The following is a 26,585-nucleotide window of genomic DNA, read 5'->3' on the forward strand; positions in this document are numbered from 1 at the left end:
ATAGCTTGTACCTTAAGGCAGTGGTTTTCACCCTCCCTAATGCTGCAAACATTTAATATAGTTCTTAATATTAAAGTGACCCCCCAAACATAAAAATTATTTTGTTGCTACTTTATAACTGTAATTTTGCTACTGTTATGAATTGTAATGTAAATATCTAATATGCAGGATATCTGATATGCAACCCCAAAGTGTCATGACCCACAGGTTGAGAACCACTGCTCTAAGGCCTGTGACCTCTCAGCCATGGGCTTAGAGTACCAACTGTGAATTCCCTCTTCTGGAACATCTCTAAATCCAATCAGAAGTGGCTGGTTATTTCTGAAACAGACTAGCCACTATGACACCAGTGGGTACACTTTGCCTGGCCAGTTAGTAATGTGGTATGCAGGACACAGCTGAGTAGTGTATGTCAGCTTGACACAACCTGGAGTACTTTTAGAAGAGGAACCTCAATGGAGAAAATGCCCCTACTATATCGGTCTGTGGGCATGCCTATGATGCATTTTCTTATTGATGATTGATGTGGGAGGGCCCAGCTCACTGTGGGCTGTGCTGCCCCTGGACTGGTAGTCCTGGGTGCTAAGAGAAGGCAGACTGAGCAAGCCAGTAAGCAGCATTCCTCCATTGCCTTTATACCTGTTCCTGCCTTTAGATTCCTGCCCTGAGTTCCTTGGATCATGGAACACAAACTATAAGATGAAACAAACCCTTTCTCCCCAAGTTGCTTATGATCATGGTATTCTATCATAGCAATAGAAATTCTAAGACACTCTCCCAGCAACCTACAAGCATCTTTTGGTACTCTGTGAGCTAGACATCAGGGAGGAGCTTTCAGTCCAATTCCAGCATGATTTCTTGTATGTCCTATGACCATATTGTGCTGGCTAGTTTTATGTCAGTTTAACTAAAGCTAGAGTTATCTGGGAGGATAACTAACTGCTAATGCCTTATTGAGGATCTTTCTATGTTTATGAGATTGTTTTCTACAGTAAACCTAGGTGTAGTTTCTACTGTTTTGCATTCATTGTGCTAGGTACTCTCTATGGTTTCTGGACTTGAAGTTTGGTGTCTAACAGTCACTTCAGAAAATTCTCAGTTATTATTGCTTCCATATTAGTTTTGTTCCATTTCCCCTTCTTGTATTGCCAGTATATGTATATGACATCAATTGTAGTTGTTATAATTATTTAATATTTTTTTACTTTCTCTTTTTTTCCTCAGTTTTGGAAATTTCTTTTGTTATATTCTCTAGATTACTTACATTTCTGCATTTATGTCCAGACTACTAAGGAGTCCAAAAGAAGCATTCTTCATAGTAATTTTTTTTCTGTGTTGAGAACATTTATTATTGGTGAAATTATTAAGGCCACTCCACATAGTTAAAAGGAAGATTTATTTAGTGGGTAACTTACAAATGAAGGGATAGGTAGGTCACGGGGTCTGGGGAAGGTGTATTGCAGTCCAGCGGTGTTCTCTGGAGCTCTGCTCGGGTCAACCTCCACTGTCCAGGGTCCCAGAACAGAGAGAGAGCTGGTCCATACGGATCTCAGGTCTCCAGGGTCCTCCCTTGGCCCCACCTTGTAGGCATGACAGTTGCTGAAGCCTCACTGGGGGTTAAAACTTTCAGATCAAAGCTGGAATGGCTACCCACTACAATTTATTTTCTCTCTTTTTAAATTGAAAATAGTTTTTTTAATATTATATATTCTGATTCCAGTTTCCCCTCCCCAACTCCTTTAAGCTCCTTCCCACCCCAGTCCAAACACATTCTTGTTCTCTCTCATGAGAATATAAACAGACATCTAAAAAATAACAAAATAAGATAAAATAAAAAACAAAAAAATCAGAATAGGACAAAACAAAGCAAAACAAACAAACAAAAACAAAAAACCAAAGGGTGTGGTGGTGGTGGAACCACAAAAAACATATACAGAGGCTGACACACATATATTTACCCACACACAAAACCCATAAAAACAAAATTAGAAACCGTAATACATAAGAAAAAAATCTGCAAGGTTAAAAAGACAATGCCCAGACAAAGCATTGTGAGACACAAAAAAGCTCCAGAAATACCACTAAGTTTGTTTTGTGTTGACTGTTTCCTTAGTTAGGTTTCTGTTGCTATCAAGAGACACCACGGCCATATAACTCTTATAAAGGAAAACATTTAATTGGGGCTGGATTATAGTTTAGAGGTTCAGTCCATTATCATCATGGCAGGACATGGTGGCATGCAGGCAGACATGGTGCTGGAGAAGGGGCTGAGAGTTCTGTATCTTGCAGGCAACAGGATGTGTCTACAAGGATGTCTCACTGGGTGTGACTTGAGCATATATGAGACCTCAAAGCCTGCCTCCACAGTGACACACTTCCTCCAACAAGGCCACACCTCTTAATAGTGTTATTCCCTTTGGGGGCCGTTTTCTTTCAAACCACCAGAGCTATCTACTGCTGGGTATGGAGTCTACACTTAAGTATAAATTGTATACTCAGTGATACTCCATTGAAAAAAAACTAATTTTTCCTTTGTGAGCAGTTGTCAGTTGGAAATAGCTTCTGGGTTCAAGGTTGGTGCCTGTATTTGCTTCTCTTCTCAGTGCCAGGAGCCTATCTGTCTTAGACTTATGCAGGCCTTGTGCATGCTGCCAGTCTGTTAGTTCATAGGGAATCAGTCTTTTGTGTCTAGAATGCCTTGTTTCCCTGGTATCTTTTATCCCCATTGGCTCTTAAAAATGTTTTCTCCTCTTCCAAAGAGTTCCCTGAGCCCTGAGGGGAGGGATTTGATGGAGATGTCCCATTTAGGACTGAACATTGTCCAGTTGAAGGTCCTCTGTATTTCTTCCCATCTACTGTAGGAGGGAGCTTCTCTGATAATGGCTGAGCAAGGCACTGATCTACCAGTATAACAGAGTATTATTAGGAGTTGTTTTATTGTTGCCTTCCTTTAGCAGAACAGTAGAATTTGGTTTTCTACTAGGCCTATTTTGTTTCAGGTTCTTGGCTACTTGGGGGTACTTTTTTAAAATAAAATTTTAATTTATTTTTATACAATTAAAAAGAATTACATCATTTACCCTCTTCCCTTTCCTCCTTCTGACTCCTCCCAGGTCCCCTCCTACCAACCTATCCCATGTCCACCCCCCCTCTCAAATTGATATCCTGTTTTTCTTTGGTTATAATTGTTACATACATAAATACAACCTGATGAGTTCGCTTTTGTTGTATGTATATATGTGGTTTCAGGGCTGACCACTTTATATTGGATAACCAGTTAGGGGGCTCATCCCTGGGAGTGGCTAATTCTCCCTCGCTCAGAAGTTATTAATTACCTGTAATTCTTTGTCTAGGGACCCTATGAAATTTCCCCCCTTTTAAGATAACATATCCATTGATGTTGCCATTGCTCTGGTCTTATTTATATAGACATTTCTAGGAGAGACTGATTCACAGCAGGTTTTCTGGTGTTCTGGCTCTTACAATCTTTTAACCCTCCTCTGTGTAGTTCTCTGAGCTATAGATGCAGGACCGATGATGTACATGTGTCCATTGGGGCTGGCTCCCCATGATCTGTTGTTCTCTGGATTGTGTTCAGTTGTGGTTTTCTGTGATGGTCTCCATTTTCTGTTAAGGGAAACTTCTTGATGAGAGGAGAGAGCAATACTTACCTGTGAATATAAGGATAAGGTGTAGAGTGTAGTAAGGAATTGTGCTGGCCTAGCAAGGTGGTAGTGGTAGATTCTTTTCTAAGGTCTATGACCTTAGAGGTAGCCCCAGGAGGTAGGGTAAGTTTCTAATATCAGGCCTGATTTCCCTCCTTTTCCGTGGGCTTTGAGTCCAGCTAGATAGTTGTTGGTTATCACCAATATGTGAGTGCTATTTATTGGAAGGTTACAGTTCCCTTGTCATGCTGGTTATTGTTGTGGATCATAGGTATTACAACTGGGTAGAACTGTTATTGCTTCCCTCCCTTGGTGGCTTGCGTATTATTTTCCAATACCATGGAAGCTAGACTGTGGGAGGGAGGCTTTCAGGTTAGCTCCAGCTCTAATCACCTGAGTCTGGTGTCCTAAGTGTGAGGTGTCTTCAGCAATCAGGTCTCATCTTCAACCTCTGAGAGGCAACCAAAGGCATCAGCAATCGTCGATATTGTTTGGGGAGTCATTTGGACTATCCCGATTAACCATTTGAAAGGAGGTTTCTGGTGCTTGGAACTGGGGCTTTGTTAGTCTGTGGTTCTTGTAAGGAGCTTAGTCAGCCCACGTGACTAAATGTCCTTTAAGGGGTGTGTGTGTGTGTGTGTGTGTGTGTGTGTGTGTGTGAATACATATACATTTATATGATATATATGGTGTGTATAATTTTAGGTAGATATAAGAAGTAGTAGTTTGAATAGGTATGGCCCTCATAGACTCACGTGTTTGAATGCTTGGCCCATAGGGAGCTGCACTATGACATACGTTTTGAAGAATTTGCAGTCTTTCAGATGAACACTATACACTTTAATGCATAATTTAAGCAATTGGGAAATTTGGTTACTCTTTTCTTGTCACTCCACTTGAAGAACAGCTGGACCTCTCAGGATAAAGATCGGCATACTGTTTAACATTGCAGCAGAGCTCAAAGGCTTTATATTTGTCAATTATACAATATTATTATAATATATAAGTATTAGGTCTTTTAGTGCCAGTAAATTAGTTTTATATTCTCTGAACTCTATTCTTATGTCTGAGGGGTTAAAAAGTAAAAGCATTAAGAACAGTAGAATATGTAGTGAATAATCACATTTTTAGCCCTTAGAAGCCTTATGGCCAGGCATGATAGTGCATGCCCAGCATTCATGAGGTTGAGGAAGGGACATCAGGGGTTCAAGGACAGCCTCAGCTATATAGTGAGTTAGAGGCAGTTTGGATTACTTAAGATGAAGTTCCAAAAGAAAAAAAAATCTTAGGTGTAATTTAGATGTATAAATATTACTTTGTAGACTTGAGAATATTAAGTATAGATATTTTAATATAAGAAATAAAGAGGCTGGGCATGGTGGTGCATGCCTTTAATCTTAGTACTCGGGAGGCAGAGACAGGTGGATCTCTGTGAGTTTGAGGCCAGCCTGGTCTACAAACCAAGTTCCAGGACAGCCAAGGCTGTTAACACAGAGAAACCCTGTCTCAAAAACCAAAATGAAATTAAATGGAAGGAAGGGAGGGAGGGAGAGAGGGAAGAAAGGAAAGGAAAGGAAGGAGGGAGGGAGGGAGGGAGGAAGGAAGTATAATTAAAGAAATTACCTGGAATCCCAAATCAAAGTTTTTAAAGAACCAATCATTTTCATCAATATAAACTTCAAATGAAAATAAGTAAAAAATTATTCAGTAGTTGTGAACAAGCACATTTTTAGTGATTATTGAATCATTTATTTTATCTTGTTTTTACAGCATTGAAATTAAATTTGGAACCTCATGCATGAGAGGCAAATTCTCTACCTTGAGCTACACTGCTCCTCCACCTCAATTATTTATCTTAAAATTATTTTCCAATTAGTTTTGGTTAGTAGACAAATAATGCATCTAATCTTGGCCTGTTCATACATATGTGTCATTATGCTTTGTTCTCTTTTTCCCCATCCCCCTTCTCTCTCTCTGTTTCCTCCTCTTCCACCTGGTTCCTTCTTCCAGTTAGTCCCTATTATGTGTATTCCATGACCCTGCTTCTTACTTCCCTTCCCTTAAGATTTCTTCTCCACTCTCATGATCCTTTCTCTAGTTCATTCACCAACAACCATATATCTAAACACACACACACACACACACACACACACACACACACACACACACACACTCACTCTAAATGCTCACATATGAGAGAAAACATGCAGTATTTGTCTTTCTAAGTCTGGCTTATTTTACTTAATATAAAGATATTCAGTTGCATCTATTTTCCCTAAAATGTTATGATTTTATTTTTCTTTATGGCTACAAAAAATTCCATTGTGTACATGTACCACATTTTCTTCATCTATTCATAATTGATGGACATCTAGACTGGCTATTTCCTGACTATTGGAAATAGTTGAGTAGTGCAGCTGTAAACATCAATGTGCAAATACTTCTGTGTGTTGGCTTACAGTTCTGTGGGTATACACCCCAAAGTGGTATAAGTTGTGTCATACAGTAGTTCTACTTTTAGGATTTTGAGGAACTTCTGTATTGATTTCCATAGTGACCAAACTTACTAGCAGTAAATACGGATTCCTCTCTCCTAACATCCTTACCAGTCTTTGTTTTCTTTTCCTTCCTTTTTCCCTCCCTCTTTTCTTTCCTTCAACAGGGCCTTATATAGCATAGGCTGTTCTGGAACTTTGTTATGTAGCTGAAGAGGAGTTTGAATTTCTGGTCCCCCTGTGTCCACCTCCTGAGTAAGGACCAGGTGTTCAACCTCACACCCAGTTTATGCATTGCTGAGGATTAAGCCTAGGGCCTTGTGCATATTAGTCAAGTACTCTACCAACTGAGCTGCATCCCAGTACCCATTGTTTTGTTCCTAACAATTATCCTAACTGTGGTGAGTTGCATCCACACCACCCCTGTGTGTGTGTGTGTGTGTGTGTGTGTGTGTGTGTGTGTGTGTGTGTGTGTGTGATATATATATATAGAGAGAGAGAGGAGGGGAGAGAGAGAGCGAGAGAGAGCATAGAGGTCCACATTAGTTATCTTCCTCAATTGCTCTTCACATTTTTTTTTTTTGGAGACAGAGTTTCTCACTGAAGTGGAGTGCAGTGATTTGGCTAGACTGGCTAGTCAGTAAGCTCCAGGGATTTGCCTGTTTCTACCCTGCCAGTACTAGGGTTATAGATGTTCTTGTTTTACTGTGGCTGCTAGTAATTCGAACTCGGGTCCTCTTGCTATGTGGCAAGCACTTTCACCACTGAGCCAGTTCCTCAAAGCAATTTTAATTTGCATACGTCTGATGATTAAGGATGTTGAACATTTTTTAAGGCATTTTTTGGCTGTTTATATTTCTTTCGAGAATTCTCTATTCAGTTCGGGAATCCATTTATTGACTGAATGATTTTGGAGTTCATATGTTTAATTTTTATAGTTGTTTATGTATCCTTCATATTAATTTTCTGCCTGATGTGGAGTAGGCAGCTTCAGCCCCCCATCCTAAAAGTTGTCTTTGTGTTGAAGATTTGTCCAGTTCTTTAAAGGAACAGAACTGATAGAATGTATGTGTGCATATATATGTAACATATTTAATATATATATTTCAAGGGAGGTTATTAGACTGGCTTAGGCTGATCTAGCTAATCCAACAATGTCTATCCTTTGATGGAAAGGCTAAGAATCTGGTAGTTGTTCAGTCCATGAGATCAGAACTCCTAGAGAGCTGCTGGAATCCTGAAGAGGTAGGTTTTTACACCAATGAAGGAATGCCTCAGCAGCAGGCTAAATAAACTTGCCAGGGAAAGGGAAGGGCAAGCAGGCAAAAAGCAAAAGCTTCTTCCATGTCCTTTTATGTGGGCGGCTACCAGAAGGTGTGGCCCAGATTTAGGGTGGGTCTTCCCACTTCAAATGATCCAATCAAGAAAATCCCCCACAGAGTGCTCGAGCTTTAGTTGATTTTGAGTGTATTCAAGTTAACAAGTTCCATAATTTCATTTAATTCCATTTGTCAATTCCTGGCACAATTCCGTCGTTACTGGAATCCTCTTCCAAAAAATCTTTACATATACCTACATCTTAGAGTGTTTTCCTTATGTCTTTCATTAAGGTTTTTGGCCCACTTTGAATTGATTTTAGAACAGGGTGAAAGATAAAGGTTAAGTTTTAGAGTTCTGTATGTGAAAATTCATTTTCTATAGCATTATTTGTTAATGAGACTTGTTTCTCCAGTGTATAGTTTTGATGGTCTTGTAAAACAATAGGTGGCTGTACGTGACTTTATTTCTGGGTTCTTTATCCTATTTCACTGATCTACATGTCTTTGTATCTGTACCATGTTGTTTTTTCTACTTTGTCTCTATAATATAATTTGATATTGCTATTACAATACCTCCAGCATCACTCTGTTGCTAAGTACCCTTTGGCCATTTGAGTCTTTTGTGTTTCCATATGAATTCAGTAGTATTTTTTTTTTAAGTTTTCTGGAGGATGCCATTGGTATTTCTAGGGGGATTGCATTGATCTGCAGACTGCTTTTGGTAATATAGGTATTTTTCACAATTTTTATTCTGTCTATTCATGAGCCTGAGAGAGTCTTTTTTAAATACTTTCTTCAGTGTCTTAGTCTTTTATTGCAGAATCCTTTCAGCTCCTTACTTAAGTTTACCCTTAGGTATTTAAATACATTAAAGTTATTGTGACTAGGATTTCCTCTCATTTTTTTCCTTCCCAGCGAGTTCATTATTGGTAGACAGAAAAGCTACTGATCTGTGTATGTTGATTTGTGTTCTGCTGCTTCCTGAAAGTGTGTTTTGGATCTAAAAGCTGTTGGGATTTAAGTAGAGGGCCATGTCATCTACAAACAAGGAGGTTATGACTCCTTCATTTCTTATTTGTATGTTTTTTTCTCTTACATTATTGCTGTAGATAAGACTTTGAGCACTGGGCTAAATAAGAGAGGAGAGAATGGGCAACTTTGCTCAATCCAGATTTTTTAAAAAATGGTTTCAATTTTTCACAATTTAGTATAATGTCGGCTCTAGATTTGCTGTGTATAGCCTTCATTATGTTGACACATGTTCCTTCTAGTTTCTTCAAGGCTTTTTTTATGAAGGGATTTTGAACTTGTTGAAGGCCTTGTTTGTATCAGTTTCAAGAATCATGTGGTTTCTGTCCTTAAGTATTTTGAGTGCTGAATTACACTTAGGGGTTCGTGTATATGGAACAAACCTTGGTCCTGGAATTAAACCAACTTTTAGTATATGATATTCTTTTTTCCCCAAGATTTATTTTATTATGTATACAGTGTTCTGCCTGCATGTAATCCTGCACACTAGAACAGGGCACCAGATCTCATTACAGATGGTTGTGAGCCACCATGTGGTTGCTGGGAATTGAACTCAGGACCTCTGGAAGAGCAGCCAGTGGTCTTAACCTGTGAGCCATCTCTCCAGCCCCATGTATATGATCTTCTTTCTTTTTTTTCCCTCCCTTTTTTCTTTTTTTTCTTTTTTTCTTTCTTTCTTTCTTTCTTTCTTTCTTTCTTTCTTTCTTTCTTTCTTTCTTTCTTTCTTTCTTTCTTCCTTCCTTCCTTCCTTCCTTCCTTCCTTCCTTCCTTCCTTCCTTCCTTCCTTCCTTCCTTCCTTCCTTCCTTCCTTTCTTTCTTTCTTTCTTTCTTTCTTTCTTTCTTTCAGATAAGCTCTCACTGTATATCCTGGCTGGCCTAGAACACACTATGTAGACCATGTTGGTCTCAAACTCACGGAGATCTGCCTACCTCTGTCTTCTAAGTGCTGAGATTAAAAGCATGTGTCATCACACTCAGATTTCACTTGTTATTTTAATCCTTTGACAAGTTTCATTCATAAACACATATCCACAAATGAATTTTAGTCATTTTTACCCATTTCCCTGTCTTATCTCTCCCTCTTCTGATGAAACCCTCTTCCCATCAAATTCCCTTCCTACCTTCATGTCTTTTGTGGTCTGTGACTATGTCAGGGTTACCATTGCTGTGATGAAACACTATGATCAAAACAACTCCTGGGCCAGGCGGTGGTGGCGCACGCCTTTAATCCCAGCATTTGAGAGGCAGAGCCAGGCAGATCTCTATGAGTTTGAGGCTAGCCTGGGCTACAGAGCGAGATCTAGGACAGGCCCCAAAGCTACACAGAGGAAAGGGTTTATTTGGCTTCTGCTTCCACATCACTATTCATCAAAATCAAGACAGGAACTCAAACAGGGCAGGAGCCTGAAGGCAAGAGTTGATGTAGAGGCCATGGAGGGGAGCTGCTTACTGGCTTACTCATCATGGCTAGTTCATCCTGTTTTGTTATTAACCCAGGACCACCCTCCCAGGGATGGAACCTCCCACAGTGGGCTGCCTCAACCCTTGTCAATCACTAATTAAGAAAATGTTCTATAGGCTTGTCTACAGTGCAGTCTTAATGGAGGCATTTTCTCAATTGAGGTTCTCTCCTCTCAGATAACTATAGCTTGTGTCAAGTTGACATAAAACTAGCCAGTACAGTGACCCACTGAGTTTAATTAGGGTTATTTTGTGAGCACAGATGGAGGATTTTCACTAGAGCACAAACAACATATTAATGGGTAAACCACCAAGGAAAGTGACACTCCTTTCCTCTAGCACCTGTCACTCCAATAGTCCTTATAAACCCCTCCCCTTTCCATGATGAAACATTGATGGGCCCAGTCTTGTACAGGTTGTGTAGCCATAGCTACAGTGAGTTGATAAATGCAGTAACCATGTTATATCCAGAAGACTTCTTTTTGCGGTATTTTTCTTATCCTCTAGGTATTATATTCTTTCTACCACCTATTCTGTGATGTTCTCTGAGCCTTGGAGGGGTGATCTAGATGTTCCTTTTAGGGCCATCACTCTGTACTTTAAGCAGTTATGGGTGTCTGCATTAATTCCCACCTGCTACGAGAAGCTTCTTTGACAAGTCCTGAGAGTGGTGCTAGTTTACTGATGTAAACGTGGATATTTAGAAGGCAGTTTGGAAACATGTCCATTTAGCAAAACAGTAATAGTAGTCATAGTCACAGTGTGGTCAAGTGGAGTTGTCGTCACAGCGCTAGTAGGGGGAGGAGGAGAAGAAGATGGAGGAGGAGGCTGCTCTCTCCTAGATCCTATGACCTCTCCAGCCACAGGTTTTTGACTAGGTTTACAGTATCGGGTATGAATTCCCTCCTGTGGGGTATGCCTCAAATCCAACCAGAAAGCAGTTGGTTACCCCCATCATAATCATGCTATTGTTGCACCAGCGGACACTCTTGCCTGATAGGTCACTGTTGTAGTTCATATGGTTCCCAGGGCCACCTGCATGTACTGGAAGTTTATGCGTTGATGATTTCAGTGACTATAGAAAGCATTACTGTCAGCTAGCTTTTTCATACCTGTGACCAATTATCTGAATAAACAATAATAGAAGTAATTTATTTTAGCTCATTATTGCAGAGATTTTTATCCCATAGTTACTGGCACACTTGCTTCTGAGCCATGATGGGAGACGTCCTGACAAGGAGCATATGTTGGGCAGAGCAGTTCACTTCTGCTATGGACAGGAGGCACAGAAGAGCTGGGACAAGAGACAAACCAAAGCCATGACCCCAGTGATTTACTCTCTGGCCTGGACCTCACTGTAGACCAGGCTGTCCTCAAACTCACAGATCTATCTACCTGCGTCTACCTCACAAGTGCTGGGATTAAAGTTATGCCCTACCATATCCTCCCCTTCTTCCTATTTCCCCTTTAAATCACCTGTGTCCTGCTATTTCCATTTCTAGACCACCACCCCCATGGTCATTTTTCACTTTCCTGGTTTCTGCAGTTACTCCAGGTTATATACTCTTATATGAAGATACCATAAATGTCTCTCTGGGTCTAGGTTATATCACTCAATATAATCTTTTCTAGGTTCATCCATTTACCTGAAAAATTAATGATTCATTTTTCTTTATAGCTAAATAGTATTCTATTATGTATATGTACCACTTTATCATTATCTGTTCATCAGTTGAACAGTGTTTCCTTTTTCTAGCTATTATAAATAGAGTGGCAATACACATGGCTGAGCAAGTGTCTGTGGAATAGTATGTCAGGTCATTTGGGCATATACCAGGGAGTGGTATAGTTGGATCATATGGTAGTTTTGTTTTGTTTTGAGAATTTAACACAATGATTTCCAGAGTGACTGAACCAGTTGCCATCTCACCAACAGTGAATGAATGTTCTCCTCTACCCACGTCCTTGTAAGTATTTGTTGTCTGTTGTTTTCTTGATCTTAGTCATTCAGACTAGGGTAAGGTGCAATCTCAAAGTGTTTTGAATTGTATTTCCCTTATTGCTAGGGATGTGGAACTCTTTCTGAGATGTATCTTAGCTACTTTTGTTTCTTCCTTTGAGAACGCTGTCCAGATCCATAGCCCTTTTTTTTTAAAATTAATTTTATTTTATTTTATTTTACAATACCATTCATTCAGTTCTACATATCAGCCACAGGTTCCCCTATTCTCCCCCCTCCCACCCCCTCCCCTTACCCCTAGCATTCCCCCCATTCCCACCTCCTCCAGGGCAAATCCTCCCCCGAGGACTGCGATCAACCTGGTAGACTCAGTCAAGGCAGGTCCAGTCCCTTCCTCCCAGACTGAGCCAAGAGTCCCTGCATAAGCTCCAGGTTTCAAACAGCCAACTCATGCAATGTGCACAGGACTTGGTCCCACTGCCTAGTTTCCTCCCAAACTGATCAAGCCAATCAACTGTCTCACCTATTCAGAGGGCCTGATCCAGCTGGGGGCCCTCAGCCTTTGGTTCATAGTTCATGTGTTTCCATTCATTTGCCATAGCCCGTTTTTTAATTGGGTTGTTTTCTTGACTTTTTTTGAGTTCTTTGTATATTCTAGTTATTGACTCTATCATATGTGTAGTTGGGAAAGATTCTCTCCCACTCTGTGGCCTTTCTCTTGGTTGAGTGTTTCCTTTGTTGAAGAGAAGTGTTTTTTTTTTTTTTTTTTTTTTTTTTTTTTTTTTTTTTGAGACAGGGTTTCTCTGTGTAGCTTTGCGCCTTTCCTGGAGCTCACTTGGTAGCCCAGGCTGGCCTCGAACTCACAGAGATCCGCCTGGCTCTGCCTCCCGAGTGCTGGGATTAAAGGCGTGCGCCACCAACGCCCGGCCGAAGAGAAGTGTTTTAATTTTATGAGATTCCATTGTCAGTTGTTGGTAGTTCATAAAAAATTAGAGTCCTATGTAGAAAGTCCTTCTCGACACCTATATCTTGTAGGGTGCTGCCTATGTGTTCTTCTAGGAGTTTCAGCATTTTGGGCTTCACATTGAGGTCTTTGAGCCTTTGTAGTTGATTTTTGTGTAGCTAATTTTTACAGACCTAATTTCATTCTGATGCGTGTGAACATTCTGCTTTCTCAGCTCCTTTTGTTGAAGTTGCTGTCTTTTCTCCAGTTGAGTATTTCTCTGAATCCTTTGGTTGTAAAATTTCAGAGTGTTTAGACACTCTAGATATATTATTTTATGTTTTATAAAATTTCACATAGTCTATTTTAAAAAAGTTTTCTTTTTTAAAAAAGTCTTAAATAAGCCTTCTATTTGAAAATTTCAGGAGCTAATCAACTAATCATATTGGTCATATCACTCAAAATGTCTAATCATTAATTTTCTTAGAGATAATTTTGTTTCTTTTATACTGTTGTGTGATTTTGTCCAGAGCAGTTAAATTATTGGTTTGTGATAAGGTAGGATTCCTTTTTTGTGTGAAGCAAAATGAAACAGATCAAACTTAGTTGATAGATAAACTAGGTATTGCGGTTCTGTCTGCTGCCTCCACTGTGGTGGCAATCACGGAGAATCCTGATATTATCTATGGGCAGCATTCATGACCTCTGCTGTTTGTCTGAGTAAATGTCAGGCTCTCAAGGAGACTGTGATGTTAAGCAGACTCTCTTGTGCTGGAAAGGGAGGGGTGGGGAGAAAACAGCATGGTATTTATGACTGCAGGAACTATAAGCTGTAATTTCATGAGATCAAAGCATGTGCTGTTTATCTGTTACACTAACGGCTTTGAATAAAATGGTTAGAAAACAGACAATGTACTAAAAGTTCAGGATAGTTTAAAGCTTATAAAGGCTATAAAATGAAAAGCATAGCTTTTCAGTGGAAAATTATTTCATGGATGTCTTTTATTTCAATTTATTATGCACTTAAGATTAATTAATATATATGAGAAAGAGAAGACATGAAATAATTAGTTTTCACTTTTCAGCCATCTATTAGTTTTCTATATCCATTTTCTTCTAACTTCTCTGTTATTTCATAATTATTTTAATGAGAATTGATACATTTTAGAGTATCTACTTTTTTTTTTTTTTTTTTGGTTTTTCGAGACAGGGTTTCTCTGTGTAGCTTTGTGCCTTTCCTAGAACTAATTCCAGCAGCTCCACTTTTCATATTACTGTAAAATATAGGAATATGAAGGACCATCAAGATGCTCTAACAGGTAATGGCAGGTACCCCCAAGTTAGAGGACCTGAGTTCAATTGCTGGAACCCACATGGTGGAAGGAAGGAACTGACTTCCACAGGTTGTCTTCTGACCCCACATGTGCTGTGGTTCATTCGCCCATACATACAGACAAGTAAATAAATCAACATAATTTAAAAAAGAAAAACAAAGAAAAGAAGTTAAATTAGTTATCATAAAGAAGAAGAAAAATCCCTTTAGACCACCAATTCTCATTTTATTCAGAAAGTTCTAAGTTATGTAAGTGGCTTTATGCTTAGCTGTATACCTTTTATTAACAGGCCATTGAAGCGTAGGAATGAACCTTGAATACATCACTAGTATGAGACATGTCAACTTAATTTCTAATTTGTTTCAATCTTATTTACTTAATGCAGTTATATCTTGGTGTAGGAAAAGCTAATATTAAAAAGCTAAAATTTCAAAAACCATTTTCAGTTTTCATTTGAAAGTTATCTTTGCATAAGAAAACAACCTGAAACTGTTTTTAGAAAGGCTGTTAAGTATATAAGGAAAGATACACATTATATTTAAGCCAGTATCATTGGTGTCTTTAAAAAATAGAATCAGTTGGAGCTAGAGAGATGGCTCAGTGGTTAAGAGTGCTTGCTGGCTCTTCCAGAGAACCTAGGTTTGATTTCTAGCACCTTTGTTGGATGTTTGACAACTACCTGTAACTCAAGCTCCGAGGAACCCAGTGCCCTCTTCTGGACCCATCGACACCCACACTCCCATATATAAACACATAATTAAAAATAGAAGGAAAGAAGCCGGGCGGTGGTGGCGCACGCCTTTAATCCCAGCACTCGGGAGGCAGAGGCAGGCGGATCTCTGTGAGTTCGAGGCCAGCCTGGACTACCAAGTGAGTCCCAGGAAAGGCGCAAAGCTACACAGAGAAACCCTGTCTCGAAAAACCAAAAAAAAAAAAAAAAAAAAAAAAAAAAAAAAAAAAAAAAATAGAAGGAAAGATACTCTTCTTCAACCAGTTGAATATGAGAGATATGATTAGATTAAATAATGCATAATATGAATATCAGCCAAATATTCTGTAAATCAAAGTTGAGATTAGAACTTTAGTATCCTTTAGCAGATAGTTTACCTTTGCATTAATTTTATACATCTTAAGAGCTTATATTGTTGAAGCTAAATTTATCTTTCCTCCTGAAACTCTCCATAGTTGTTTTAACTGGCACCCTATTTTTTTATGTTTACCAATGTTGGAAACAGTAAAAAATAAATAAATAAATAAATTGTTCAATAAGTTCAGTTAAAGAACATTTAGCCTATGGCAGACTAAAATAATTATTCATCCATTATTTTGCTTGCTGACCAGAATATACTTGAATCTGAACTTAAATGCAGAATTATCCTATTTTAAACTCACAGTGTAGGGATTCTGTCAAGATTATTTTCCAGCCTCAAAATATAGTTTTTTTTTTTTTTTAAAGTTAACACAATGGTGATAACTCACATCTGCTAAGCTTTGTTTTTCCAGTTTTCTAATAAAACTTCACAGGTCTGCTCATCCCTAACACCAGGATACTTCTCTGTGACCTGGATCTGAAGTGCTGTGCTGTTCCTTGAGTGCAAGAAAGCTGGCTGATTAGTCATAAACGCTCAGCACTGTACTCATGCTTTACTTTCTAAACAGACTTGCAAATTGACTATAAACTAGTGTACCATTAACAATAATCTGTTTGGCTGACTTTAAGTGCCTTCATCAAGTGTTTTTATTGCCATTTACTTTATATTAAATAAATCAAACTTGATCAAATTTTATTTTAAACAAAGGTAAGCCATATCTCTTTCACATTTATCATTCTTTACTAAGTATATTCATTACATCTTTTAGTTCCTCTTAAATTTCTGAAGATATTCAGGTATGATAGAATGTGAGTTGTGAAAAAAGGTACCTTTCTTCAAGGAGCTCATAGAGCAGTTGTTCTCAACCTTCCTAATGCTGCAAACCTTTCTATTCCTTATATTGTGGTGACTCCTAACTATAACATTACTTTTGTTGCTACTTCATAACTGTAATTTTTCTACTGTTATGAATTCTAATGTAAATATCTGATATGCAGGATATCTGATATGTGACTCCTGTGAAAGGTTCATTGACCATCGCCCTCCCCCGCCCCCAAAGTGGTCACAACTCACAGGTTAAGAACCACTATTGTAGAAGGGACTACTTCCCTAAAGCTTGTCAGCTGACAGCCGAGCCTTCAGTACATGGGCCTGTGGGGAACATTCCACCTCGCCTTCCAAATGCTCATGTTCATTTCACAGTGCAAAGTGAACAGCCCAGTAGAGAGAGGGCTGGTGAGATGGCTGAGTAGATAAAGTAGATAAAGACAACCTGAGTTAGATCTCTGGATCAAACGCAGAGCCACATAGTGGAAGGAGAAAATGGGCTCACACACATTGTCCTCTGACTTCACACATACGATGAGGCACACATACCCACACCCATACACAAATGAATAAATGTAAAAGATAAGAATTTTTCTACGAAATTAGAGAAATTAGAGGTAAGATCAACCTCTCACAAAGCCTTAGGGGCATGAACAAATTGTAGGTAGGTTCTTTGTCATAATGTCACACAGATGTTTTAGCATTTCTGTTGCTGTAATAAGTAAACACCATGACCAAAGGCAACTAGGGAGGAAAGGGTTATTTCAGCTTATAGCTCATGCTCCATCATTGAGGGAAGTCAGGGCAGGAGCTCAAGGCAGGAACTGAAGCAGAGGCCATGGAGAAATGCTGCTTACTGGCTTGTTCAGCCTGCCTTCTTAAACAACTCAGGACCGTGTGCCTGGAGGGGCACCTCCTACAGTGGCCTGGGCCCTCCCATATCAATTATTAATCAAGACAATACCCCACAGACTATAGGCCAATCTTATGGAGGCATTTTCTCAGCTGAGAAAACAAACAACAAACTAACCAAGGCAAATGGCATCTAGTCCAGTTCTGAATGGAGTATTGTTCCCATCTGAAACTTCATGAGTATGATCTTTGTGCTCCATATTTTCATCAATTTTATGGTCTTCTAAGTTCCCATAGGAATCATTCATTAAACCCTGCTTACAATGTTCTTAGGCTTCTGTAGCCCACATCTTTTCAAATTCCTATCACAAATTGGTTTTAAAGGCTGTGGTGGTTTGAACAGGAATGGCCCCCATAGACTCATGTGTTTGAGTGCTCAGCCCAAAGGGAGTGGCACTATGAGGAGGTGTGGTCTGGTTGGAGTAGGTGTGGTCTTAGAGGAAGTATGTCACTGTGGAGGCGGGCTTTGAGGTCTCATATGCTCACGCTATACCCAGTGTGGGACAGTCTCCTGCTGCCTGTAGATCAAGATGTAGAACTCTCAGCTCCTTCTCTAGCACCATGTCTGCCTGCATGCTGCCATTTTCCCACCGTGATCACAATGGACTAAACCTCTGAACTATAAGCTAGTTCCAACTAAATGTTTTCCTTTACAAAAGTTGCCGTGGTCATGGTATCTCTTTACAGCAATAGAAACCCTAACTAAGACAAAGAAAGGCTATCCTGGAACTTGCTATGTAGGCCAGGCTGGCACTGAATGCACAGAGATCTGCCTGTTTCTGCTGGGATTAAAGGTGTGTACCACTATGGCTAGCTCAGAGATCATTTTCTGTCAGTAAAACTATTACATGCCTACATCTCGTACCGCTAGTCCTTTCATTCCAACTGTTTACTCCACATTTCTCATTTAGTCTTTTCTAGTAGATCACTATTTCTCCTTTTCTTCAAAACTATGCCTTTATTATTATTATTATTACAGTCCTCTTAAAGAGACACATTACTTGATGCGTACTGGTGCTGCTTTCTCTCCCCATCTCGTTCTCTTGGGTAGTATAGTGATAGATGCTATTCCTGTTTCCATGTCTGTAATAAATATAAAATAACGAAAAACACAGACAGGCACCTCAGAACATTTAACATGCCATAGAACTGCATGGAAGCACTGCAGTTAACAAGTGAAATTAAGTTTAGAATAAGATTAGTAGCCTTGATGTAGGGGGAGGGGTTTGGACCTGCCTCAACTGAATGTACCAGGCTTTGCTGACTCCCCATGGGAGGCCTTACCTTTTCAGAGGAGGGAATGGGGGCTGGGTTGGTGGGGGGAAATGCTAAGGGAGGAACGGGAGGAGGGAAGAGAGGGAGATTTGTGTTGGTATGTAAAATGAATGAAAATTTTCTTAGTAAAGAAAAAAAAGAAAGTAACCAAGAACATAAAAAAAAAAAAAAAAGGGCTCCAGGTGGAGTGATCATCTGTATAGGGCTACACAGTGGCTAAGCGGCCTCCTTTGCTTCTAAATGTCTTCCCAGTAGGATAGTTTCAAATTTTGTCAGACTCATCACTTGTTTGGCCTTCCTTCATGCTTTCTACAATGGCTAGCTCTCTGCAAATTATCTTGTCCAGATCATCTCTAAATCTCATAGAACCACAGGATTGTCTAATCTGCTGGTTTTCATCTTTTTCTTTAAAGCTGTGGAATGTTTTATGATGTGGGAGCTCAGTATTGAAACAAATAAATCTAGAGCTGGTGGGCCTGAAGGGAGACTGGAAGAACTCTTGAGCCGTACCTGTTAGTTCCAGTTTTTATAAGAAGTTCAGCATAGCATCACTGAGGCTTGGCAGGGCCCAGTTTGAAAGCTGGAATTGGATCTAGCAACTTTTCGCAGGGAGAGGAACTGAGACCTAAGAGAAGGATAGATTATTCAGTATCAAACAATTTATCAAACTTCTCCACTTGCCCTTGCTTTATTTTATGCATGTTTGTAATATGCTGAACAAACTGTAACTTTACAGTGTTAAACTGTGGTTTTGGATTTGGTAATGCCAGCAGTCACTGTACTGCATACGATCAGTTTAAACCGTCACTGTCACCCACTCCTCATGCTACTGTGAGGTTCAAGCATGAGCATGTGATCCAGTTTTGGCAAGCAAGAGGTAGTTGGAGGAAAACTTTTTGTTGTGTTTATAGAGTACCAAGAGCTGGGTGTGATGGCGTGTGCTTACAATCCCAGAACTTGGGAGGCAGGAAGATTGTGAGTTTAAAGCCAGCCTGTACTACATAGTGAGACTGTCTTAAACAAAATGAACACTATCCCTGAATGAGATAATCATTATATAATATCAAAGTTGGCTACTTGTTACAAGTCCAAAGAGGACTAAAATCCCACAGATGAACAGTTATTGGTAATATATATTGAGTGGCTCAAATCAGTAGGTGCTAGGACCTGCCTTACTTTATGTTCTGTTATGTGATAGAGGATATCCTTATTATCTGGTGGTTTAAGAAGTGAAATGTAAACGTGAAGGGAGCAACGAGAGAGGAAAGGAAAGATACTCAGTTAATCTTATGACACTTATGCAAAAGGGACCTATTTAAAGGTCCTTTCAAATTCTCAAACAAGATTATTCTGGCTCACTGATTGTTTCCCCTCCATTCTGTCAAAACTTACCCTATGGTCCCTGTTTTTCTTTTTCCTTTCTTTCTTTTTTCATAGTTTTTCTTTCATTGAATTTGTATTCTTAATTCAGTGTCAACTCTACAAGATGATTTCACACATCTGTTTTCAGCTTCACATTTCCCTTAAGCTCAAGCTTTCAATACATCTCCTCTATGGCCTCTCTCTATCCTCCTCTTCTTCCTGACTCTTTCCTTCCTTCCCTCCCTCTCTCCTTCCTCCCCTCCTTCAGCTCCCTCAGGATTTTCTTTTATTTCCCAGGCTAGCTTAGAAATCCCAGACTCAAGCTATCTTCTTACTTCAGCCACCAAGGAACTGGTCCTTTAATATGGGCATGAAGTACCACACCTGCTCTTCTGCTATTTATTTAAAACTGCTTGGAAGTTATCTCCCTTTGTGCTTTATTGTAACATCTAAGCTAACTGGTTACACACAGGAATTTGCACTCTCCTATTTTTGCATACCTGAAACAGAGAAACAAACAAAAAATACAAGTCTGAAAACGTCCCAGCCTGTAACTGGTGTAACTGTTGAATGTGAATTCTTACTGGATTACCTAAAACTCCATTCTGGGTAATTTATCATGTATCATCTTTTATACTTTGAAAAAAAAAATGTAAAAGGAACATATTTTAGAATAGTTTAATGGCTGTGGATCAGGATTGGTGATTTTTTTAGGGACCATTGAAGAGTCACAGTTTATTCAAAAATCATTTTAAACATAGATTTTGAACATGAGGGTCTCCAGAAAGAAAAAGAACATGACATGCCAAAGTGTGGGTATGGCTTCTCAATTCAGTGTTTTAACATTAGCCATGTGTATCATTTTGGTGGCTCTCCACTTACATCTTAAAAGGTTGCTTATATGTCTTGTCTTTCTTTTTTGATAAATAAGATTATAGGGTGACTCCAGAGATAACTTGGATGGATTACATGTGATAAAAACTGGGAGCTCGTAAGGTTGCACAAAAGCTTAGGAGACATGTCTTTTACTATAAACGGGGTTTCTGTCAAGATCCCTGGAAGCCCTGTAGCTGGGGGAGGAGAAAAGCCACAAACAAACATTATTAATCATGCTGGAATTCTTGATTTCAATGGACAGGAAGCTTGCCAGAGTCCTGGATGAGGGGTTTCTTCCTGTTCCTATAGTCCTATAATTTCCCTGCGTTTCTGACCTGCCTCACACTCATCGTATCATGCTGAGATTGATGCACAATAATCAGCCAGTGTTCTTTCCTCTAGAGTTCTTCCACTCTTTTAAACAAACTAATCTGCTAAGCTACAAGCTTAAGATAGCACCTGTTGGCACTTGACACATAGTAAGTACCTGATAGATGGAGAAGGAATGTTCAACTCAGTACTTCGCTCTGCCTACCAAATCCAATCTCCAGCTATGAAACCACTCTTCTTGCCCTCCCCTCTCTTCCACCTGTCTACATAGTCAATATTATTTCCCACTTTTCTCTGCTTCTTGTTTTTGTTTTCTTGTACCGCTCCTATCCTTGAAATGTCCTTTTAAAATTTTCTTGTAGCCGGGCGGTGGTGGCGCACGCCTTTAATCCCAGCACTCGGGAGGCAGAGCCAGGCGGATCTCTGTGAGTTCGAGGCCAGCCTGGGCTACCAAGTGAGCTCCAGGAAAGGCGCAAAGCTACACAGAGAAACCCTGTCTCGAAAAACAAAACAAAACAAAACAAAAAAAAAATTTCTTGTATTAAATGGAACAGATGACGCATTGGAGTTGGTAACAGAAGAGTTTAATTGGGAGGATGTTTGTATAATTGTTGACAGGGTTAAGAGAACAGAGGGGTGGGGAAGCATCCTGCAGATAAAATGGAGGGAAAATGACAGCCCCAGTCCCACCTGAAAGGACAGGGAGTGCAGCCGTGTGACTCGGGGAGAACTGTAGCTAATGCGCAGAAGGTAGAGCTGTGAGTTCCTGAAGATACAGGGCCATTTGTGGTCTGTAGGAGGGAGCTACTCCACCGGCATCTCCCACAGATCTCACCCTGCTGGACTCCAGAGGACAGAGGATTTCCTGTTCTCACAGAGATCAGTGACAGACTGGGAAGAGCAGAGCAGTGTGCAGAGCACATGGCAAGTGAGTAAGGATGGTCAGATGGAGGACATGCATTTCACACATTTCCCTAAGTCAAGTCTTACTTCTGTTATTTAAAGTTTTCTTTGGCTGTTTTATTTTTAATTTATTTTTATTTTATGTGTACAAGTGTTTTACCTGCAAGTATATGGGTGCACCATGTGCATGCCTGGTGCCTGAAGAGGTCAGAAGAAGCTGCTAGATCCCCTGGAATTGGAGTTAGGGATGTTTGTGGACTACCATGAGGGTGCTGGGAACTGGGTCCTCTGCATGAGCAACAAGTGCTCTTCACAGCTGAGCTCTCTCTCCAGCCCTGTTTAGTTACTTTAATATGGGCTGAGAGCTCTTATTTTGCCTGACAGTAATTTGCCTACCTGCTTTTCTAAGAAAAGGTCTATTGTTTGATCCACATGGTTACTTTAACAGTCTTTTATGTAATATGCATACCCCAAAGTGGGTTATGATTAATTCTAGTCATAGAATGAGAATTAGGACTAATTATCCTAGTTTTTTGATGAGGATTAAGATATAATTGTATGAAACTGTGACATGTAGAGCTAAGACATCCAATTCTGGTTGCATCCCTGTTATCTACTGCATCTGTTTGAGCTTCCTGGATGCCACAATCTTGGGCTTCCCCCTCCCTCAGTTGCCTGTACTTTTCAACCTTCTTAGCTCATCTATGAATGTTAGGGTTCCTTGGGACACAATAATTTGTCAGCTTCTGCCTTTCAATAACTTTTTCCCATAAAGGACCTTGATGGGTCAGTAAAATTATATTGAACACTCTACCATGGGATCCTTTCCACCAGGTGCTCAGTCCATGGGCTAGACCCAACAGATGCTATGCCCAGGCTTCAGAGAAGTATTGCTTTGCAGTGAACTGCCATTAAATGTACAGACTCACACTGCTCTGGATATTGAGAATATGTGATGATTGAGGGACTAGCCCTAAGGAGGACATTTATACTATTTCTTTTAAGGCTCAGGAAACATTGTGGATGAGGAGGTGGAAAGAATTTAAGAGTTAGAAGATAAGAGAGAAGCGTTGTAAAATGTGAACTTTTGGGCATGACGTAGCCATTGCGATCATGATCTTAGCAGCTGTATTTGCCTGTACTGGGTCTGTGAAAGACTAAGCCAGTTGTCTTTAATCTTGGATCAGGAAGGGACTTGTGTGATCATAACCCATCCTGTCTATAAAGTGTTGGCTGCTGGTGGAGTCTGGGAGAGAGGCAATCAATTTCTTCATTTATGTACCCACAGATGAGCCCACCAGGCTCCAGTGGATAGTTCAAAACCCAGGAACACACAGACTGTCAAGTTAAAAGTCAGTGGGTCAAAAGCTGAGTCAGAAAAATGTGAATGTGAAGAAGGGACTTTTAAGGAGGAGGGGTTTGACAGTGGTGGGAGGGAGGTAAGAGATGAGGTGTGAGAGAGAAACCAGAATGTGTTCTATATACATCTATGGAATTGGCAAAGAAGAGCTTTAATAAAAGTTACATATAAAATATTCTGTTGTTAAATGAAGTATAATTTTAAAGTTTGGAAACTATCATGAAAATATCTTGCTTTGATAATATGTATACTGAATTTCCTTTTGTTTCTTATGTTAAGGAACTAAAAAAAGTAGCTTCAGAGTTGATTAAGTCCAAGGTCACATGTCAGCATAAGATGGAAGAAGAAAGTATCGATCTGATAATTAAAGAACAAAAATATGAAGAGCTTCAAGAAAGACTCGACATGGTATTTGATTAAATTTTACTCGTTTATAAAATTAAATCTTACCCAAAGTATGAGAACTTCAGGATTATTGCACAAAACATTCTTTGTAAAGTTTGTAGACATAGTAAAAATTAAGGTCTGACTCTTTTTTAAATTATTGGACTTTTTGTCATTAGCAAATCTTAGAATAAAATTCGGCTATAGCAATTTTAATACAACTCAAATATAGGTTCAGGTAATTTTATGTCACAGTGGTATCTCTAAATCGCTTTTAAGATGAGAAATGGTATAGTTTTAATGTTTATCTTTGTACTAGCCTTCTCAGCACCCCATGGAACCAGCTCTATATTGGGCTTCTTAGTTCACTGGAGCCAATGTCTCAACACAAACATGGGTACTGAATTGAATATAGAACTTACTGAATTTTACATCATAACTTTACAATTCTTAACTTTGAAGGAATTGGAATTAAATAAGAAAATTAATGAAGAGATTACCCATATTCAAGAAGAAAAACAGGTAAGCAATCCTCACATAATTTGGAAGTAGATGTGGGATGATATTTGCCTAAGTGTGGAGTAGGTATTCAGCTAACATGTACTGAGTGGATATGTTTATATGTTTTTAACTAGTTGAATGTATACTTCCACTTTTTGCTATTTTATTTATTTCTTTATTTGAGACAAAGTTTCACTAGGTAGCCCTAGTTGTCTTAGAATTGGCCATGTAGATCAGGCTTGACCTTGAACTCACAGAAATCCACTTGATTCTACCTCCTAGGTTTAAAGGTGTGTACCTTTACATTAATTTTTTTTGTATATATGTCTTAGTGTGTGCGTTTGTATGTGATCACATGTGTGCACACACATCTGTATATGCAGAAATCAGAACTCTTCAGTCTCTTTGAGCTGGAGTTACAGATGTTTGTAGGATGCCTGGCTTGTTCAGTGAATGCTGGAGACCAAGTCTGGTCCTCATGATTGTGCAATAAGCACTCTTAATTGCTGGGCCATTTTTCCAGCCCCAGTTTTTTTTTTTTTCTTTTCTTTTCTTTTCTTTTCTTTTCTTTTCTTTTCTTTTCTTTTCTTTTCTTTTCTTTTCTTTTCTTTTCTTTTCCTTCTCTTCTCTTCTCTCTTCTCTTCTCTTCTCTTCTCTTCTCTTCTCTTCTCTTCTCTTCTCTTCTCTTCTCTTCTCTTCTCTCCTCTCCTCTCCTCTCCTCTCCTCTCCTCTCCTCTCCTCTTCCTCCCTCCCTCCCTCCCTTCCTCCCTCTCTCTCTTCCTTTTTTTTTTTTGAGTCAGGGTCTTACTCTGTAGTACAGGATGGCCTGGAGCTGACTATGTAGCCTATGTTGGCCTCAACTCACTGGCAATCCTCCTGTCTCAGCTTCCCAAGTGCTGAGGTTACAGGCATCAGCTACATATTTTCTAGCTAAATTTCTATTTTTCAGAAGTAGTTTTATTATTTGTTAGACCAGCGGTACCTTAGCAAATAATTACTGAAATGTACTTACATACCATGTGTGATTTTAGAACAATTTCCACTTATTTCAGTCTATTCTCATGCTTAAAAAATAGTTTGGAGAAATTATAGTTACTTAAAAAATTTTTGGATTTATCTTATGTGTATAAATGTTTTGCCTGCATATACATCTGTGTTGTGCACCATGTGTGTGCCTGGTGCCGCCAGAGGCCAGAAGAGGGCATTGGATTCCCTGGAACTGGAGATAACAGATAGTTGGGAGCCACTGTGTGGGTGCTAGGAATTGAACCTGGGTCCTCTGAAAAAGCAACAAGTGCTCTAAACTGCTGTGTTTTCTCTCCAGCCCCTCTAAGCAGCGTTTTGTCTTTGTTTTTTCTTGCTTTACCTTCATTTGATTGGTGACACCTAAGCCTACAGAATCATTTTATAATATTATAGTTCATGTGACATTACTAGAGATATATTCCTACATCTTTAGGTGAGCAAGGCAGCAAGTTTATTTTTTTTTTAATTCTTTACCTTGTTCATTAATGTCTTAGAATCTGTGGCAAGTTTCAAAAACTTACTTTACAAGTTAAGGGACTTTTAGAAATAATACTTGATAGAAATTTGTATAGCATTAATTATTTTAGATAGTAAATTATAGTAGTGTTATTAATTTAATATAAAGTATCAAAATTAAAGTATAAAAATAGTAGCTTAAAAACTAGATATGTTGCCGGGCGGTGGTGGCGCACGCCTTTAATCCCAGCACTCGGGAGGCAGAGCCAGGCGGATCTCTGTGAGTTCGAGGCCAGCCTGGGCTACCAAGTGAGTCCCAGGAAAGGCGCAAAGCTACACAGAGAAACCCTGTCTCAAAAAACCAAAAAAAAAAAAAAATAAATAAATAAAAAAAAAAAAAAAAAAAAAAACTAGATATGTGCCAGGTGGCGGTAGTGCACACCTTTAATCCTAGCACTTGGGAGGCAGAGGCAGGCGGATCTCTGTGAGTTCAAGACTAGCCTGGTCTACAAAGACAGTTATAGGACAGCCAGAGCTCTGTTACACAGAGAAATCCTGTTTCAAAACAAAACAAAACAAAACAAAATCCCAAACAAACAAACAAAAACTAGAAATGTATCTGGAGAATGAATTTAGAAACATGATATATTTTTATGTTTTTGAAGGATATCATCATTTCTTTTCAACATATGCAGCAATTACTTCAGCAACAAACTCAAGCTAATACTGAAATCAATGCAGAATTGAAGGTGCTAAAAGAAAATAATCAGGTTATGTATATTTTGTATATATTATGTATATATTGTTTATATATATTTCTATCTAATAGGCTTCCCCCGTTTAGTTGCATTTAAGTATCTTGTTCTATCATTTGATTTTAAAAGGTAAGATACTAGATTCCTTCATCAATTTTTAGCATGCATATCTAAAATAATAAGTATATTTTTTAACATTTAAGGAACTAGGTGAATGTTAAACTTTATCAAATATCTGAGTTGAATTTTTTTTAAAGATGGGGTCTCTGTAATATAGTACTGGCTGTCCTGGAACTCACTGTGGACCAGATTCGCCTCGA

At 39.2% G+C, this 26,585-nt stretch overlaps 1 protein-coding gene across 2 annotated transcripts in view; it reads left to right on the forward strand.

Moving 5' to 3' along the window:
* Positions 1–26,585, forward strand: part of Ccdc73 (coiled-coil domain containing 73) — a 124,673-nt gene that overhangs the window by 75,276 nt on the left and 22,812 nt on the right. For both annotated transcript variants that reach the window (XM_042275845.2, XM_076570218.1), the window contains 3 exons: positions 23,423–23,551; positions 23,990–24,049; positions 26,176–26,280. In XM_042275845.2, the coding sequence (XP_042131779.2) occupies positions 23,423–23,551; positions 23,990–24,049; positions 26,176–26,280 (294 nt within the window). The remainder of the gene's footprint in view (positions 1–23,422; positions 23,552–23,989; positions 24,050–26,175; positions 26,281–26,585) is intronic.

This window comes from Peromyscus maniculatus, chromosome 4, assembly GCF_049852395.1.
Source record: "Peromyscus maniculatus bairdii isolate BWxNUB_F1_BW_parent chromosome 4, HU_Pman_BW_mat_3.1, whole genome shotgun sequence".
Classification (NCBI taxonomy): domain Eukaryota; kingdom Metazoa; phylum Chordata; class Mammalia; order Rodentia; family Cricetidae; genus Peromyscus; species Peromyscus maniculatus.